Below are 18,089 nucleotides of genomic sequence, written 5' to 3' on the forward strand. Positions count from 1 at the left end.
ACTATACTATACTATAATGTAATACTGGGTTTTATGTAATATTACATAAGACCGGATCTTATATTAATTTTTGCTCCAAAAGACGCGTTAGAACTAATTGTCCGGCTAGGTCTTATTTTCGGGGAAAAACGATACTATTGTTATAATTGTTGATGTTATTAGTTTATATTTATTTTAGTTGTTTATGTATAGTATCTTTATTACAATTCCTCCAGCCCATGAAAGAGATAGGGCTGGATGGGTGCAGATAAAGACACTGAAGATCAGAGATGAACAGGGAATAGTCCAAGTCCCTCAGAACTGGGATTGACCCAGGGTTTGATATTCTTCCTAGGCAATTTCTCACATATCCTCACTGCCTTCCCACTTGTTCTGGCTGATGAGCCTGCTTCCTTCCTTCCACAATGATTTCCCCAAGTCCCCCCACCCTCCACCTTTTGTGCTCTGCACTGTGCAGGTCTCAGGGCTGAAACAGTGAGAAACAACAGACCCGTCCCAGACTTTTAGGGTCTCCTAGACTAGTGGGCAGAGAGGTAAGGCAAGTAATGGTACGGATAAAAGTCAGTCAGTTATGAAGTGGAGGTTCATGGGTCTAGGAACAGCCAATTGGGGCACCTGGCCTTGCCTCGGGGAGGTCTGGGAGGTCTTCCTGTAGGAGATGACCTCCGAGTGCTGATCTAACAAGTTAGTTCCCTCCAAAAACTAGTTACCTTCTCCAGTGTTAGCTACCTCCAAAGCCAGTTTCATTCATTTATTCAATTATTAGTTCATTTACTGAACTCCCATAGGTGCTAGGCATCATTCAAGGAGGTGTGTGTGGGGGGAACAAATCAAGCAAAATTTTAGGTAGGAGCAGAGTTGGATGAAAGGGGAAGAAGCAAAAGAACAAACAAGAGTATTCTGGATGGTGGTAACTGCTGGAAAGGAAATAGAGCCAGGGAAGAGTAATTGCCCCTGCTTTCAAAACAAGATCCATAATAACCCATCTAATCGAGGCAGCCACCTTCTCCAGGGCCCATGGGCACTTTATCACTCTCTGGCACAAGGTGCAGGGAGGAGTAACTACCCCCAGCGGCCCTGCTCGCTCAGTAGCTCACCTAGCCATTATTGAGCTCCTCCTGTATGCATCAGGCAAGTTCCGGGAGATTAGACAGACCACGCAGGGGAGAGGGGTACTGTGTGCCCTTAGGCGCCTCAGGTCCTCATCCATAACTAGGGCTTCAAGGTAGATTATCCAGCAGCTCCAGAGCCGCCCTGACCGTCAGGCCTGATCTCCTTAAAAAAATACCATTTAGTACTGTCCTCCCAACCGTCCCCAAGGTGAGAGTGCGTGGATTGGGGTGTTCATCCCCATTTCGCAGATGAGCAGGAAAAAGCTAACACGGGAGCAGTGAGTCGCATCAGCGGTGATGCGCTGACCCGTAAATAGACCGATCCAGAGACACCCCCACCCCGCCCCCGCCCCCGCCCCCGCCCCCGCCCCGATAGAGCGGCAGCCTCTACCCCTTTAAGAACACCCCGCGGATACAAGCAGGAAGGGGGCGGTGCCTGCGCTGGAGACGGATGTACGCGTGGGCCAATGAGCGCTACAGTCTCGGCGGCGGCGGCCAATCGACACGGTGGGGGCGGGGCCTGGCGCCCGAGTCTAGTTCCCGAGGCGCGACGGCTGCGTCTGGGGGCGGGGAGGGGGGCGCAGGACCCCAGGCGGGGGTCCCGGAGCCGGAGGCACGTGTCCAGGGGCGTCGGCTGGGCTGCGCCGGCCGGGGGCGCTGCTCGGGCCTAGGACGGTCCGGGGACCGGCGCGGCCGGGCTGCGACCGATGGGCGGGGCGAAGGGCCGCGGGGGAGGCGAACCGGGGGCCGCTTGGGGTCGGAGTGCCCGAGGGGGCGCGGCCCGGCGGAGACGGCGGGGAGGGGGGGGCTTTGGTGGGGCCGAAGGGAGCTAGGGGGTTGTCGCTGGTAGAGACGTGCAAGGCCGGGGGCTCTCGAGGGGTGCGGGGGGTAGGGGCCCTGGACTGGTGGCGTCAAACAGGCGTGGGACTTTGGGGGCCTGGGTTGGGGGATTGACGGAGGGCCAGGCCCAGGCCGGGGCGTTTGGAGGGCGTAGTGTGTTAAGAGATCAGGAGGAGGTCGCCCGTCATCGGGGTGTTTACTCGGCGACTGAGCGGCTGTGGGGGCAGCTGGCCCAGGCTGGGGGCGGTGGTTGGGGGATGGGGGAGGGCGATTTGTGCGGGCGCAGGGGATTATGGGGGTGGGGGCTAGGTGGGTCTCAGAAAAAGGGGCCCGAGTCCGGAAGGAGCAGGCAAGTGAGGGTTAGGGAGGGAATAGGGGATGCTGTGCGTTAGAATGACGGCTCTACCTACCTCCTCCCCAACTCCCCCGCTTTCCCAAGCTTGGGGTCTGGGGAAGGGGGGCAGTCTTTGATGGCCCAAGGAAGAGGCTGTAGAATGCGGTGGGAATATCCACCCTTCCTGTAAAGAAGGCTACTTTGGGAGGGTCGTCAGGAAGACCGAGGAGAGGATAAAGGGCTCCCAGAGAAGGGTTTGGGCCAGGATTTCTGGTGTTGCGAGGGGGTGGGGCCGCGGGTGTGTGTGTGTGTGTGTGTGTGTGTGTGTGTGTGTGGTGGGGGGTGATGGTTTAGGTTCAGCGTTTTGGAAGGAAAAGGCTTGGGATTTCTGGGTGGTGAGAAGTTAGCATGGGACTCTCCTTAGGGGAAGGGGCAGGTGGAGGTGGGGAGCCCTGGTAAAATTTAATTCCCTTAAACTCTAAAAATAGCCTCTCGAGTATCTCAGGGACTGTCCCCTAAAACTCAGCACCTCCTCTGGGAATTTAATCAGATAAAGCCCTGAGTTCAAATCCTGCCTCTGAGTTGGCTTGCTTTGTGACCTTGGGCAAATAGCTTTGCCCCTCTGGGCCTCGATTTTCTTTTCTGCAAAATATAGGGGGGATGTTTTCTACTCCCTGTAGTGTTTATGAAGATTAACTATTAGCTCTAATAATAGCTAGCGCTGTTATAGCCTGATGCCCTGGGCTTGATCCTTGGGTCCTTAAATCCTCTGGACAAACCAGGGTTGTTGCTCTACCCGTTGTACAGATGAGGAAACAGGCCTGGATCCCCTGAATCACATAGCAAGCAATCCGCAGTGCAGAGAGCGGATACATAGGAGGATTTGGGGCTGAGTGGGATTTTTACAAATCCCATGCATTCCCCCTACCAGGGCCAGTTCCCGTCCCCCCAGCAGCATGGCATCCTGTGCTGAGCCCTCTGCTTCGGGCCCTGAGCCCGCTGCCCGGCCGCCTGCTGGGGTCCCACCACTTGAGGACTTCGAAGTGCTGGATGGGGTAGAAGATGCAGAGGGTGAGGAGGAAGAAGAGGAGGAAGAGGAAGAGGACCTGAGTGAGCTGCCGCCACTGGAGGATGTGGGGCAGCCCTCACTGGAGGAGACCGAGCAGCCAGGGGCCCTGGCACGAGAGTTCCTGGCTGCCATGGAGCCTGAGCCTGAGCCTGTCGCGGCTCTGGACGAGTGGCTGGACATCCTGGGTAAGGAGTAGGGGTGGCTCGGGTTGACCCACAGGACCCGGACTTCTCCAGTTCAGGAGTGACCTTGGCCCAGGCATTCTCCCCTGAGCCTCATTTCCCCATCTCTGACGTGAAGTAGGTTGGAAGTAAAACATGTAGTAACCACGGTGATCACCAGCCACAGGCAAGTGCTCGAGACATTTCATGTGTATGAACCTCTTTCATTGTCACATACACAGCAGCTCAGGGAGGCTGAGTCACCCATCCAGGGCTACACAGCCAGCACGCCAGGCGCTGGCAGCTCCCAACCTCCACTGCTTCTTTTCTTGGCATTTGTCTGACAGGTACCCGTCCCCTGGAAAACATGTCCTGAGATCGCATAAGTCTGGGGGACATCCCAATTTATCCATTCCTCTGTCTGGTTCACAGTATTCATTAGCGTTCTAATTGCTCAGAGAAAGAATCTAGTAGAGAAACTACTTTCCTACAGGAAAGAAACTAGGAGAACACACACAGGTGTTGCCACTATGAATCTACCTCACAGCAATTCTGGAAACTCTAAAAATATATTGCTACTAGTACTGATATGTAATATGCTAAGTAATACTAGTTTCCCATGAATAGTAGTAAAACATCATCATTACTACTACTGTTTGTACTGATACTAAAGCAATAGTATCAGATAATACTGATTCTGATAAACCAGGAGTTATTAATGTCATTTCCACTGCTAATAAAAATGTTAACTACTTCTAAAAATAACACCAGGTAACATTGACTGCCCACTAGTTCTGTGCCAGGCCTGTGCACCATCTTACCATATCCTCACAACAACCCCGTGATGTAATTTGTACCGTATTCCTGTTTTACAGATGGGGAAACAGGCTCAGAGAGGTAAGGGCACTTGCCCAGGGTCATACAGCCTCCTTGGCTATACTGGGAAGCTTTTCTCTATTGATAGTAGGAGCTGCCCTGCTCCACGTCTGAGCAGGAGGCTGGCTTTGCTCATTTATATTCAGAGCCAGCCACATTCTGAGGTCAGAATTCAGGCTTCTAGACAAGGAAACTGAAGCCTTGAGAGGAGATGTGATTTGCCCGGAGTCCCCCCATGAGACTCTGCCAGCACATCTACCATTAGTGCCAGGAAACTTCAAGACACAGGATTCTCCAGATCCACTAGATCAGTGGTTCTTAGGCTGGATGTGGGGACATATACAAGCTTGGGAGCAGCACAGAAAGTTGGAACATTCTAGAATATCCCGGAATATGAACAGATGCCTCCCTATCTCTAACCTTTAGACTAGAGTTCATTCAGATTTACGTTATATTCCAGACCAGTGGAATATTACGGACTGCTGGGACTCTGAGGCCCAGAGGTATGAGGTACCTGCCCAGTAAGTGGCAGGGCAGCTGTTTGAGGCTCAGCTTGTGTCCTGGTGCTGGGCCCGGGATGGGTGGAGCTGGTGGGGGTAAGGGTTTGGGTGAAGGGGCTCAGGGAGCATCTGCCCATCTGAGCCATTCGGTGACAGGGTTCTTGTTCCTGGTCCCTGGCAGGGAATGGGATGTTGAGGAAGAAGACACTGGTCCCAGGCCCACCTGGCTCAAGCCGCCCGACCAAGGGCCAGGTGGTCACGGTGCAGCTGCAGACATCACTGGAGAATGGCACACGGGTGCAGGAGGAACCAGAGCTGGTGTTCACCCTGGGAGACTGTGACGTCATCCAGGTTGGAGTGGGTTGGGGGTGGGGCAGAGGCATGATGGGGAGATGTGATGGCTGGGTGGGCTGGGGGAGGGCGCTGTACCTGGATCCACCTGACCCTCATGACCCCGTATACCCAGGCCCTGGATCTTAGCGTCCCGCTCATGGACGTGGGGGAGACGGCTATGGTCACTGCTGACTCCAAGTACTGCTATGGCCCCCAAGGCAGGTAAGAACCTGCCACCAGCGGGGGGTTATTGCCCTGTTGGGGTGGGGAGGAGGTAGATATGTAACTCTCCAAGTCATGTAGCTCAAGGGTGGCAGAAGTCACTTTCTTGTGTTTTACTGAGGTGGGGGTGACAGTGGGGCCAGCTCCAGGACTTGGGCCCTTTTCCACCTTTTCCTGAGCTTGTCTAGTGTCTATGGGGTGCTGTCATGGCTGCCAGGTTTGAGTGCTCCCCCACCAACCCCCCCAGCAGGAGCCCGTATATTCCCCCTCACGCGGCACTGTGCCTGGAGGTGACGCTGAAGATGGCTGTGGATGGGCCTGACTTGGAGATGCTCACAGGGCAGGAGCGTGTGGCCCTGGCCAACCGGAAGCGGGAGTGCGGCAATGCCCACTACCAACGGGCGGACTTTGTGCTGGCTGCCAACTCCTATGACCTCGCCATCAAGGCCATCACCTCCAGCGCAAAAGGTGACCTCCCAGTCAAATTCCCCCACCTCCCCTGCAAAAGTATCTGCTAGTGCCAGAAACCTCAAGCCACAGAGGGAGTGAGACTCAGAATGTTCTAGAGTATTCCAGAATATGGATAGATGTTCAGCCATCCCTAACCTTTCGGCCAGGGTCTACCCCAGCCTGGTGGTAGATTCCAGATCAATGGGATGCTAGAGGATACACGTAGATGTGGGGGTGTGGTGACTGCAGATGGTTTCACTCCACAAGCCTGTGTTTAAGCCTCTGCTTCACTTAGGCTGTTTTGTAGATTCCTTGGTAGTGTCTTGAGGACACTGTGGTCTTGGCCTGTGTTAGAGATAGGGAAACTGAGGCCAGAGAGACCTGAGGTCCTCTGAGCAGCAGCGTCCCCCACCTCCCTTAACCAGGACACTCAATTAGAGGCCCCTCCTCAGTCTTCTTTTCCACCAGGTACAGAGGGGTGGGTCTTGGCCTGGGTGATGTAGTAGGCGGACGGTTGCGGGGGGCTGGCGGCATGGTAACTGCTGCCGAGGTTGAGCACTGTCCCTCCACAGTGGACATGACATTTGAGGAGGAGGAGCAGCTTCTGCAGCTGAAGGTGAAGTGTCTGAACAACCTGGCGGCCTCACAGCTGAAGCTGGATCACTACCGGGCCGCGCTGCGCTCCTGCAGCCTCGTGCTCGAGCATCAGCCTGACAACATCAAGGCGCTCTTTCGCAAGGGCAAGGTGGGCCTTGGCCGGGGGTGGGCAGGCCACAGGCACGGGTGGCCAGCCTGGTATCCCCAGCCCAGAGCAGTGGGACTGGTCCTGAACCCAGGATTTGAAAAGGGCATAGGCGTCAGCCAGCTAAGCTCTCGGGGGTATAGCTAGGGAAACTGAGGCCCATACAGGTTCAGAGATGTGACTTGAGTTACAGCAATTCATTAACAGGCCAGACGTGAACCCCAAGCCTTAGGTACCCGTGCACTGCCCTTAGCCCAATAGTGACTGCTCCTTACATATAAATCTTCGTGGTTGCTATCTCGTGGAACAAAAGCCGAGTTTTTATTGCAGCCTTTGGGACTTTGAGCCATCTAATCTTCTTCCTGCCATCACCTTTTACCTTACGTCTTGCTTCTCCATCCTGCCCAGCCCTCTGACTGCTTGACGTCCGGGTCAGATCTCTCCCACCCAGGGCCTTTGCGTAGGGTATACTTTCTGCCTGAGACATTCATGCTCCAGGTACCTCCATTGGTTCTTTCCTTGCGTTCTTCAGGTCTTTGATGTCTCCTTGGGAAGCCCTTCCTGCTGCCCCCACCGACCCCCTGCTGTCTTTATATTTACTTTGTCATGGTCATCACATGGAGGTCTCAAGCCTCTTGTCCATCTACCCCGTTGGGTAGTGGGAATTCTGTTTGTCTGACTCACTGCTAAATCTCTAACCCTGCAAAGAGGGCCAGGCTCACAGTAGGTGCTCAGTAAGTGCTGGTGAAACTGGAGAATTTGGCCTGCATGGACGTGATCTTAATTGCTTTTGCCTCCATCTGTTTATTCTCATACAGCAACCCTGGATGGGGCGGAGCGGGGAGACTTTTCAGTACCTTTTAGCAGTAAACCGAGAAAACTGAGGTACAAGCAAGTGCTGGGTCACCTAGTGTGTTTGTAAGAAGCTTGAGTAGGGTCTCTCTCTAGCCAGCATTTTTTAAGCACTTGCTGTGTATAGAGTTCTGCATAGAAATGTGGAGAGGAAGACGGTGTCATCCCTATTTTTCAAGGGTTTGTAATCCTTTTGGGGGCTGTGGGAGTGTCTGCTTGTATAACTCACATGTTTGGATCTGCTGGTTGAAGGTCATAGAAACCCACTCAGATTCAAGCAAAAGTAGGGATTGATGGCTTGTGGCACTGTCAAGTCCTGGGTTTCCGGCTTTAGGCAGGGCTACTAGATCAGGCATTAGCACTGTTGTGGGAATGCTGTGTCTGTCTGCTGTCAGTTTCCCTCTCAAGCAGGGCTCCCCCCTGCCCCCCAAAAGCTCCAGGCTTCCATCCTCTCCCCTTAGCACCTGGTCTCCCAGTGACACAAGCCTATTTCAGGCTGTATCATTGCTTTGCTTGAGTCACGTGCTAACTGTGGCCAGAGCTTTGGAACTATCCAGTCAAGGTGATGAGGGAGGAGGAGGCGAGTTGGGCACCTGGGTCTCCTGCACAGGCTGAGACAAACACTCAGAGAAGGAGGAATAGATTGCAGGGACAACACTGAACCCAGTAGTGGGGTGCGCATGGAGTGTGAGGGCTCAGGAGAGCATCCTGGGGTGGCTGAACCCCTGGAGCTATTGCTCGAGATAGATTTGGGACTTGTCAGGGTGGCGAGGAGCCTGGCAGAGTGGGTTTTGTGAAAGAAAGCATGGCCCAACGTGGGTCCAGAGTGATGCCATGTATTGACTCCCATAGGTACTGGCCCAGCAAGGCGAGTACAGTGAGGCCATCCCCATCCTGAGGGCGGCCCTGAAGCTAGAACCTTCCAACAAGGTGAGCAGAACTGGGGTGCCCTGGGGACTTGCCCTACTGCCCTGTCTGGGAAGTCCCTTCGATCGTGTGCCCCTGGTCTTTCGTGTTGTGGCTCTCCCTGTGGTGTTTCTACCTGAACAACGTCGGGGTGGGTGGCTGAAGGGCCCCAGCCAGCTTGCTGAGACACTCGTGATCCCTACGTAGGTAGTCTGGGCTCACCCCCAACTAGCGGTCCCAGAAGCCCAGGGTGCCGCCAGCTTGGCCAATGCCAGTATCCTCAGTTTTCTAATCCTAGAACCTTCCTCTCCTGGCCACCTTGTGCTCTCCCCCATCCACAGTCTCCCTAGAGGGATGGAGATGGCAGCCCCCACTTTGCTGCTGCCCAGAGAGGGGCAGACAGAATCCCTGTGTCCCAGTGGTCCCAGCCCCAAAGTGACCCAGGGCGCCAAAAAGGCAGAGTACCAGCGATGGCAGGTCACCTTGGCTGCCATTGCTGCATGCTCTTAGCCCAAATGCTGCCCACCTCTCCCAGACGATCCACGCGGAGCTCTCGAAGCTGGTGAAGAAGCATGCGGCCCAGCGAAGCACGGAGACTGCCCTGTACCGGAAAATGCTGGGCAACCCCAGCCGGTTGCCCGCCAAGTGTCCTGGCAAGGGTGCCTGGGTGAGCTGGGGCTGGCGGGTAGGGAGGCTCCTGGAGGAGGGGCCAGGGCCATGGGCAGGGCAGACCACGCAGAGGCAGTGTCTTTATTTTGCTAATATTGATGTCCTCCTCACCTGGGCTATGCTGGACATGCTGGGGACACAGCTGCCTCAGCCCTGTTGACCAGGGCCAGAGCAGAAGGTGGAACACAATCTGTAGGACTTAGGGTGGGGAGTGATGGCTCTTCCAGAAAAGAAGGGGAGGTGTCCCAGAGGAGGTGACATTTGGTTTGAGCTTTGATGCATGAGTAGGAGTTTGCCAGGAGGCCGGGAAGGCAGGGTCAGGCAGTGGCTTCCTGGGAGGCCTGTGTAAACTGTGTTGGTATCTGAGGCCCAAGACATCACTGTTGATTACCCTCCAGTCTCCTCCTCCTCTCCCTTTATCCACAGTCCATACCATGGAAGTGGCTGTTTGGGGCGACTGCTGTTGCCCTGGGGGGCGTGGCTCTCTCTGTGGTCATCGCTGCCAGGAACTGATCACCCAGGTGGCCGCCACCCCTTCTGAGCACCATGGACCCCACCCTGAGCTCCCTAACTTTCCCAGGCTCCCTGTCCACTGCCCTCTCTGACCTAGCCCCCTCCTGTGTGGGGGGGGGACAGCCAGGTTTGGGGGTCGCATGGCCCAGCGAGCAGGAGGGACTGAGGCGCAATATGAGAAAAGTGAGGCGGGGCCTGGGCCCTATGTCCAGCCTGAAGGGAGGGGGCCCTCATTCCTCCAGACCCAATTCCCACTCCCACCCCTCTGGGTTGGGTCTCAACAGGGGCCAGCCTCAGTTTCTCCTTCCCAACAGGCCTGGGGGCAGCCCTTCCCTCGTACATTCCCTGTCCGAGTGCCAACCCCTCCTGCCCAGCCTGCTGCATCTCTGTCCAGGCTCTCCCCTCTCCCAGTGAAATAAAGCCTCCCACCCCGCACTCTGCTGGCTCCGGAGCCTTCTTTCACCGCCACTTGGGGCTAAGCTGGAGCATGGGGCAGCGTGGGGTGTCTGTACTTGGGCCGTCGTAGACCCTTGTTACAGGGGGAAACAGGCCTGGAGAAGTGGAGTGAAAGCCAGGGCACCCAGCTGTGAACTCTTAAGGAGTTCATACTCCTAAAGCATTGGGATAACTACCTGTTACCCTAACCTCTCTTGTTTCTGTTTCCTGAAAATGGGGACCCTGATGGGACCTAATTGGGGGCTTCGCTGAGACAGCATTTACAGGGGTCTGGCTGTGCAATGAGCTGACAGCCCCGTGTCTGGGCAGCAGCAGTATAGCCAGTGCAAAGGCTAGAGCAGGGGTATCCAAACTCTTTTCAATGTTTTTCACCAAAGGCTATATGCGGTAAAATACACAAATAGCCAGACCACTCACTCAAGGTGAAGTACGTATTGCCTCACCTGGTTTATTTAAGTAAACTAAATATATTTTTGGAATTTGCTGCGGGCCAATTAAAAATGGATTGTGGGCCGCAGTTGGCCCGCGGGCCGCAGTTTGGACACCCCTGGGCTAGAGCTTCTGCAGTGAGTTTGCAAGGTGGAGGACGTGTCGAGGTGCCACCCCAAGGTGATGAACTAGCTTGCAATTTCTTAGGTGACCTAGTTCTTAGAGACTTTTGAAGAGTATGTCAATGTCTGGTGATTCCTCCATTATTATCCCTGGGGTCCTGTTGGGAGCCACTTGGACATTGAGTATAAAATGGAGAAATACTTGTTAACAAACAGTGCAGCCCACAGTTGCAGTGTTTCTGATTCTCTTATCTTTTCCAAGCCTCAGTTTCCTCATCTGGCAGATGGGTCCAAACCACTGTACCCACCATAAAAGGCAGCTGTGGGTGCCTGGCACGGAGCACAGAGCCTCAGCATTCATGGCTGGGAGGGAGGGGCATGTAAATAGATGGTAGTGCTGACCTGGCAGTGGCGGGTGACAGTGCCAAAACTAATGAGATCACCTGGGCAGGGACATAGAAAGTCCCTGAACTTCACCTTCCTCTCATCCATCAAAATCCATCCTATGACCACAGTCTGTAATTAGATTAAAGGAAGAAAGAAAACTTAAGAGCTTTCCACAGGTCGGGAGGCCAGGGAGTCCAGGAGGACCTTGCTGGGCAAGCCAGCAGTGTTCTTCAGCCTCAGATTCCCCACCTGTACAAGGAGAGCTTAATAAAGTGGCACAGTTTCTATAGAAAATACTCTGGCAGTTCCTTAATAGGTTAAACAGAACCATATGACCTAGCAATTCAACTTCTAGGTATAGACCCAAGAGAAGGGAAAACATCCATCCACACAAAAACTTGTACATGAATGTTCACACCAGCTTTATTCGTAATAGTGAAAAAGTAGAAAAAACCCAAATGTCCATCAACAGACGATAAAATGTGGTTGGTCCGTGCCATGGAATATTACTCGGCCATAAAAAAGAATTAAGCACTAACATGCTACAATGTGAATGAACCTTGAAAACATGCCGAGTGAAAGAAGCCACACACACAAGGTCACATATTGTATGATTCCGTTGATACGAAATGTCCAGAATTAGGAAATCCATAGGCATAGAAAGTAGGTTAGTGTTTGCCATGGGCTGGGGAGAGGGGAGTAGGTTTCCTTTTGTGGTGATAAAAATGTTGTGGAGCTAGATAGTGGCTGCATAGCGTTGTGAATGTATTAAATGCCACTGAATTTTTCACTTTATATGGGTTAATTTTACAATATATAATTTATTTTTTTCAATCGGGGAGCTGGACAACCACTATCTCTCAGGGCCCATGGTGATGTTGGATTTTATTCTATTAAAAGTCTATTCTTATGAACAAAGCTGACCGGTTCCTCAATCCTCTAAAAGCCCCAGATGGGGAAAATCACATCTGCCCACCAGCCCAACACAGCGTCCAACGCGCGTTGTTTGCATAGCCACGCCCACTCACCCGGACAGCCGCTTGCCCCGTACTCCACGTGTTTTGCGTTGGCCTGGCCCCTCCACGCCCACACTGCGGCTCTCAACTGAAGCCAAAGACTGAAGGGTTGGTGAGACCTCATAAATAATACATCACGTCAGCGCCCGGTGGGGGCGGGGCTTCGATGCGCCTGGCTGCGTCAGGCTCATGAATAATATATATGTGGGCGGGGGCCGGGAGCGGTGCGCGTGTCGGGGCGGAGTCCGGGAAGCGGAAGTCCAGGATTGTTTTGAATATGCAGGATACCCAGGCGGTGACTGTAGGCCTGGCCCGGCCCGTAGGGGGCGTGGCCAGCCACGGATCATGAATAATGCAGCACGTCGGCGGGCCGTGCGACGTCGACTAGGCCTCGCGGGATCTTGGGGGCGTGGCCAGAAGTCATGAATAATGCAGCGCGTCAGCGGGCGGCGGGGTGGGGCGTGGCCGGCGCGCCGGCCCTGGAGCCAGGAAGGGGGGGCGGGGAGCGATGGTCGCAAGATGGCGGCGCTAAAGGAGGGTCGGAGCTACGGGCTGTCCTGCGGGAGGGTGAGCGACGGCAGCAAAGTGTCTGTGTTCCACGTGAAGCTCACCGACAGTGCTCTGAGAGCCTTCGAGAGCTATCGCGCCAGCCAGGTGAGTAGCGCGGACCCGGCGCGACGGTCAGGGAAGTCGGGGCGCAGGCCGGCCTCGCGCGCTCCTCGCCTAGCGTTCCGGCGTGGGGGCGCGGGGTCCGGCGTCCGGGGTGCTGCTCGCGGGTCCCTGGCTCAGCGGGGCACCATGTTCATTATCGGCGCTGGGAGGCGACACTGGCGGGCGGCCCGGGGCTCGAACTCGCGCGCCTGGTCCTGGGGGCGTCCGGGGCCTTTCCCGGCCCACTCGGCACCTGGGCAGGACCTCGTCTGCTCTGTTCACCTGGTCGGGGGAAGGAGATTGGGGGGGCTTGGGGCTTCTCCTCCGGGGTCTCTGGCAGGGTGGGTCAGTAGGGACCGCTGACGGGGTACCTGTGGGGTCCTGTTCCGTTTGTGTGTGGGGGCGGTCTTTGACTTTTTCCAATGAGGCCCCTGGAGTTGGACTTAGTCTTGGTTCTTAGGAAGGGGAGTTTGTCACCCCCCCCACACACACACACACAGGTGACCCTGTCTCACTGGACACCTTTGGAGACTGGGAGTGTTTTGGGGGTAAGAAGCTGTGCATGTAGGGGGTTCTCCGGCATGGTGCCTTTCCCAGGCTAGGAGCCAGTAGTGGGCAACTTGGAAGGGAGCTCTGGCTACTGCACCTGGCTGCTGACTCTCAAACTTCTCAGTGGCCGATTTGGGCCCATCTGGGGGAAGCTCAAGGCTTTCAGTTCTGCCACCTGGCCCTGGGTAGGCAATGGGGAAGAGGCTGTTGTGCACCTTCTTTGAGGCCTGGCTTTGGGGCACATCTGGGGCCGTTGTCAAAAACCTGCTTCTTCCCATTTCAGTTGGTGTCATGGCGCTCTCCTTCTGTGTTGGAAGAGAAGTTGTAGGTGCCCAGTGGTGAGGTCCTGAGGGGAGGTGGTTTGGGAGCTCTTTTTCTCCTTGCCTGGGAAGTGGGGGCTTCATAGTTACAGGTGGTGGGGAGGTCCCATTCTGTGTGTGTATGTTTGTGTATCAGGGATGGGGGTGCCTCTGGCGGGTGAGGAGACAGACTAACTAGGAAGGAATGTGGCTTTCTTCCTGCCTCAGACTTGTTCAGCACCATTAGCTAAGCTGGGAATTTCTTCCTTGTTCATTTCCACCACTTCCCCAGTGCCCACCCTTCCCAAGCTTCTTTCCACCTTTTTGGGCAATTTCCTTCCTGTCCTGGTGTCTCAGTTTCTCCGTAATAGAAATGGACTATATCTTTTCTAGAAGAGCAGGTTCTCACCTTGTCAGAAGGGTTCCCTAAGATGAGGCTAAGGTACTCCTTCGTGCAGGGGAGGGGGAGGGGGTGGTAAGGGCGCAGTGGCCGGCCTGAGCCTGCCTTCCTTGTGGAATTCTGTCCCTGAGTCTTTTTCCCTGGGAGATTCTGACTAGTCCTGCAGGAAGGCAGACTTTCTTAGAGATAGCTGGGGGAGAGCTCATGAGTCATGTAAATAAGGTGAACTTGATACCTGGTCACTGTGGGTTAGGAGCTCCGCCTTCCCTGTCATGCTGCCCTCACTTGATCCAGTCGTCCGGAAGGCCCGCCTGTGCGTCCACCTCATGCTGTCACGCTGCTATTTTTAATTTAGGGTGTTGGTTACATCCCCTAGCTAAGCTGGATCTTCCTTGTGTGAGGGTGAAGGTAACTGCAGACTCAGGCTGGTCCCTCATGGAGCCCTGCTGCGTAGGTCTCTGTTGATCGCTAGTTGTGGCTCCCTGGAAGAACTTCTCCAAGCCATCTGGGCCAACTTGGCTGGCTGGGCTAAAATTTGGGGTGACCTAAAGTTGTGTTTTTCTCAGAAGCTGTCTGGTAATTTAAGTGACTTGGCAATTTTTGTATTTAGTCATACCTGTTGGGCAGTGCAGTGAACTGGGCTGATACAAGGGCAGCCTGGGTGCTCTTGGTAGTCTTGGGTGCTGGGCATGGGGAAGGCAACTGGAAGAACTCGTTTGTGTGACCAGAGCAGCGTACTGGTTATTAACAAACCTCCGATGCACAGCTCTGTCAATAGCATCTAGCGTTCTCTATTTTCTCGTGCTGTGGTTAGGGTTTCCAGGTGGGAATTCCTGTCTATTCTCAGGAATTTTTGTTTTTGCTTTCCCGTTCCCAAATCCCGAGAAAGGTTGATCGGGAAATTGGGAAAATCGGCTCTTTGAACCCAGTGATACCCACAATGGGAAATATACATACTACTCACAATGTGTCTTAGACATTTTTGTTTTTTATTTATGCTAGGGTTTCCGTGCAGGAATTCCCGCATATTCTCGGGAATTTTTTTTGCTTTTCCATTCCTGAATTCCGAGAAAAGTTGGTTGAGAAATCGGGAAAATAGGTTCCTTGAACCCAGGTGGTTGGTAGTATCTGCCGTCACTTTGTGGAAACAATTCATTGTGGAGAACAGAAAACAGTTTATATTTCGGGATTCGGGAACGGGAAAGCGAAAAAAATTCCTGAGAGCGGGCGGGAATTCCGCCTGGCAACCCTAGCTGTGGTTATATGGTTTGCCAATGGCAACCTGTAGAGAGGCTTTTTATTTTTACTTTTCCTTTATTTTTTAAACATTTTATTGGTTTATTGGGGAACAGTGTGTACTTCCAGGGCTTTTTCCAAGTCAAGTTGTTGTCCTTTCAATGGTAGTTGTGGAGGGCGCAGCTCAGCTCCAGGTGCAGTTGCCCGTTTTTAGTTGCAGAGGGCGCAGCCCACCATCCCTTGTGGGAGTTGAACCGGCAACCCTGTGGTAGAGAGGAGGTGCTCCAACCAACTGAGCTACACAGCAGCAGCTCAGCTCAAGGTGCCGTGTTCAATCTTAGTTGCAGGGGGCAGAGCCCACCATCCCTTGCGGGAGTCGAGGAGTCGAACCGGCAACCTTGTGGTTGAGAGCCCACTGGCCCATGTGGGAATCGAACCGGCAGCCTTCGGAGTTAGGAGCGCGGAGCTCCAACCGCCTGAGCCACCGGGTCGGCCCCTATTTTTACTTTTTAATTGGGAAGAGGCTTGTACAGATTCAGATGTGGCAGAGGAATGGAGAGGAGCTTCTTGTCATCCTAACTATTGGAGCAACCCCGTAGAAGTCCCCGTGGTTTCTCTCTCCAGAGGGCTCTAAAGTCTGAGCTGCCTGTGTGCAGAACTGGTGGCCTGCCTGGAACGTAGTGGAACGTGAAGGTGTGGTAATACATGCAGCTGCCAACCATCCAGATTTGGGCTCTGTGTAGTTTTTCCTTGACAATAAAAGCTCTAGTGAGTCCTGAGTGAGTCCTGTGGATCTCCTTTTTTGCTGGGTTACTTCCGGGGGAGAAGACACAACCCATGCTTCCAACATCACCTCACTTGCCTGCTCAGAGAAGTATCCCGCGACCACTCTGAGGCAGTGACCCTCTCTAGGGCACCTGCCTTGACCACCTGGGCATTTCATCATTGGATTTGGTGAGCTCTGTTGCTGGGTGACCTTTTCCTCTCCTGGGTTTTAATCTCCTTGGTAGAGAGGAGCAGGTTGTTCAGAAAAAATTGAGGGCCCAGGAAAGGACCTAAGAAGCCTGGGGATTGGAGCCCATCTGGATTTGAAGCTCAGTTCTACGTGCAGGAAGCCTTGGGCCGGCGCCTGACTCTTGCCAGTTCGGCACCTTCTCCACACAGCTGTGAGGGTCCCAGCCCTTGGCCCTCTCTGAGCTCTAGATCCTCCTCTTAGGGCGGTGGGGCTCCTGTTGGCATGTGTGTGTGCCCCTCAGCACAGCCCTGACCCCCTCCTCTGCCCTTGGTGCCTCAACTTATAGCTAGTCCCTGCCCGGAGGTTAGAGCGGAGCCGGTGGAGTCAGGGAGCCTGGGCTCCTGCATCTGCCTGAATCGGACTGAATGCTTGGTCGCTGCGGGGCCGCTGCTCAGGAGTTGGACATTCCCAAGTGACCAAGGCAGGCCCCTCGTGTCATGAGCTGACATGCTAGAGGCAGGAGACAGATACCGAACAGAGTGGCACAGAAGCCAACGTGAAGAGCTGGTTAGCGGTCAGCGTCAGGAAGAACATAAAATGGGCAACCTGATAGTGTGGGACAGACCACCTGAAAGGCTGCCGATTGAGAGCGGCGCTTCTAGGAGATGCCAGAGCGAGGTCTGCCAAGGGAGGGGTCCAGGTATGCTGGGTACCCGGGGCTGGGGGCAGGAGGTGGCTGGAGGGCTGTGTCCTGGGGAAGGGTGTGTGGGGGGAGGAGGTGCAGGAGGCCTGTAGTGAAGACTCCACGACTGTTCTGGAGCCATGCTGGGGGCTGCTGGCCTGCTGCTCAGGGGGCGGCTGCGTGGATGTCAGCCCAGGCACTGATGGCAGGAGGAGCCTTAATTTAGCCTCTGTTCCCCTCCCACAGCCAGGCCCCAGGGAGAGGGCTTGTCTCCCCTTCCTGGGAGGGTGCCCCACTTGGCCCTAAGCAGGGCAGCTTCTTGCAGGGCAGCTTCTTGCCAGCCATGTCTGCTTTGTAGACAGACCACCTTTAGGACAGGCTGGCGGGTTGCCCCTCCTGGCTGTGACCCCCGGCCCCTATAAACCCTTCATCCAGGCACGTGTCATCTTTTTTTTTTTATAAGTTCATTTATTTTATTTTATTTTATTGGGGAAGGGGAACAGGACTTTATTGGGGAACAGTGTGTATTTCCAGGACTTTTTACAAGTGAAGTTGTTCTTTCAGTCTTAGTTGTGGAGGGCGCAGCTCAGCTCCAGGTCCAGTCGCCCTTGTTAGTTGCAGTGGGCGCAGCCCACCATCCCTTGCAGGAGTCGAACCGGCAACCTTGTGGTTGAGAGGAAGCTCTCCAACCAACTGAGCCATCCGGCAGCTCAGTGGCAGCTCAGCTCAAGGTGCCATGTTCAATCTTAGTTGCTGGGGGCGGAGCCCACCATCCCTTGTGGGACTCGCGGAGTTGAACTGGCAACCTTGTGGTTGAGAGCCCCTGGCCCATGTGGGAATCGAACCGGCAGCCTTTGGTGTTAGGAGCACAGAGCTCCAACTGCCTGAGCCACTGGGCCGTTGTCATCTTCTTCACAACCTTGGCAGGAGAGCTAGCTTATAGTTCTCACTGTGTGTTGGGGGCACTGAGGCTCCGAGGAGCAGTGTCACCTGCCTGAGGTCGTATGGACTGTCCTTACTGGCCCAGGCTGCCTCTTCAGTTGTGACGGAGCTTGAGCTGTGGAGACACAGCTATGAAAGGGAGTCCCACTGTGATCTGGGGTCCTAGTTAAAATGCCAGTGTTTCAGGCTCCTGGGGAGTGTTGATGACATGAGTGGCCCTGCAAATGCCTGAAGTTGCTGGCTGTGTCTGGACTGTGTTTCCTCCCCCAAGAGAGCCCACAGATGACGGTAGTCACCCACTGTGGATCGAGGCCGACATACCAGCGCGAGCCCGAGCTGCACACTTTATTTCATCTGGTCCCATCAGCCCTGTGGCAGAGCGGTGT

The 18,089-nt window shown here is 54.6% G+C and overlaps 2 protein-coding genes across 3 annotated transcripts in view; both read left to right on the forward strand.

Annotated features, from left to right (window-relative positions):
- The first annotated feature begins 1,583 nt into the window (after window positions 1-1,583).
- Window positions 1,584-10,014, forward strand: FKBP8 (FKBP prolyl isomerase 8). Of its 2 annotated transcripts, none has more exons than XM_074337834.1 (9): window positions 1,584-1,725; window positions 3,218-3,540; window positions 5,074-5,243; window positions 5,359-5,447; window positions 5,695-5,915; window positions 6,470-6,642; window positions 8,344-8,421; window positions 8,933-9,064; window positions 9,493-10,014. In XM_074337834.1, the coding sequence occupies exons 2-9, from the start codon at window positions 3,243-3,245 to the stop codon at window positions 9,577-9,579; spliced, it is 1,248 nt and encodes a 415-aa protein (XP_074193935.1). In that variant the 5' UTR covers window positions 1,584-1,725; window positions 3,218-3,242; the 3' UTR covers window positions 9,580-10,014. The 2 variants fall into 2 exon arrangements, with proteins under 2 accessions (XP_074193935.1, XP_074193936.1); XM_074337835.1 differs by having other exon boundaries at window positions 5,698-5,915.
- A 2,461-nt stretch (window positions 10,015-12,475) lies between these two features.
- The window catches only part of ELL (elongation factor for RNA polymerase II), a 59,321-nt gene continuing 53,707 nt past the window's right edge, over window positions 12,476-18,089 (forward strand). Inside the window, exon 1 of the mRNA XM_019736788.2 lies at window positions 12,476-12,643. Within this exon, the coding sequence (XP_019592347.2) occupies window positions 12,509-12,643 (135 nt within the window). The 5' untranslated portion in view covers window positions 12,476-12,508. The remainder of the gene's footprint in view (window positions 12,644-18,089) is intronic.

The sequence above is a fragment of the Rhinolophus sinicus genome, linkage group LG07, assembly GCF_036562045.2.
Source record: "Rhinolophus sinicus isolate RSC01 linkage group LG07, ASM3656204v1, whole genome shotgun sequence".
Taxonomy (NCBI): Eukaryota; Metazoa; Chordata; class Mammalia; order Chiroptera; family Rhinolophidae; genus Rhinolophus; species Rhinolophus sinicus.

Bases quoted from the DNA above. Each gene is read 5' to 3' on its own strand.
- FKBP8 (XM_074337834.1), top strand. From the start codon at position 3,243: ATGGCATCCTGTGCTGAGCCCTCTGCTTCGGGCCCTGAGCCCGCTGCC. The intron at 8,422-8,932 runs GTGAGCAGAACT...CACCTCTCCCAG, and splicing joins AGCTAGAACCTTCCAACAAG to ACGATCCACGCGGAGCTCTC. The intron at 9,065-9,492 runs GTGAGCTGGGGC...CTTTATCCACAG, and splicing joins GTCCTGGCAAGGGTGCCTGG to TCCATACCATGGAAGTGGCT.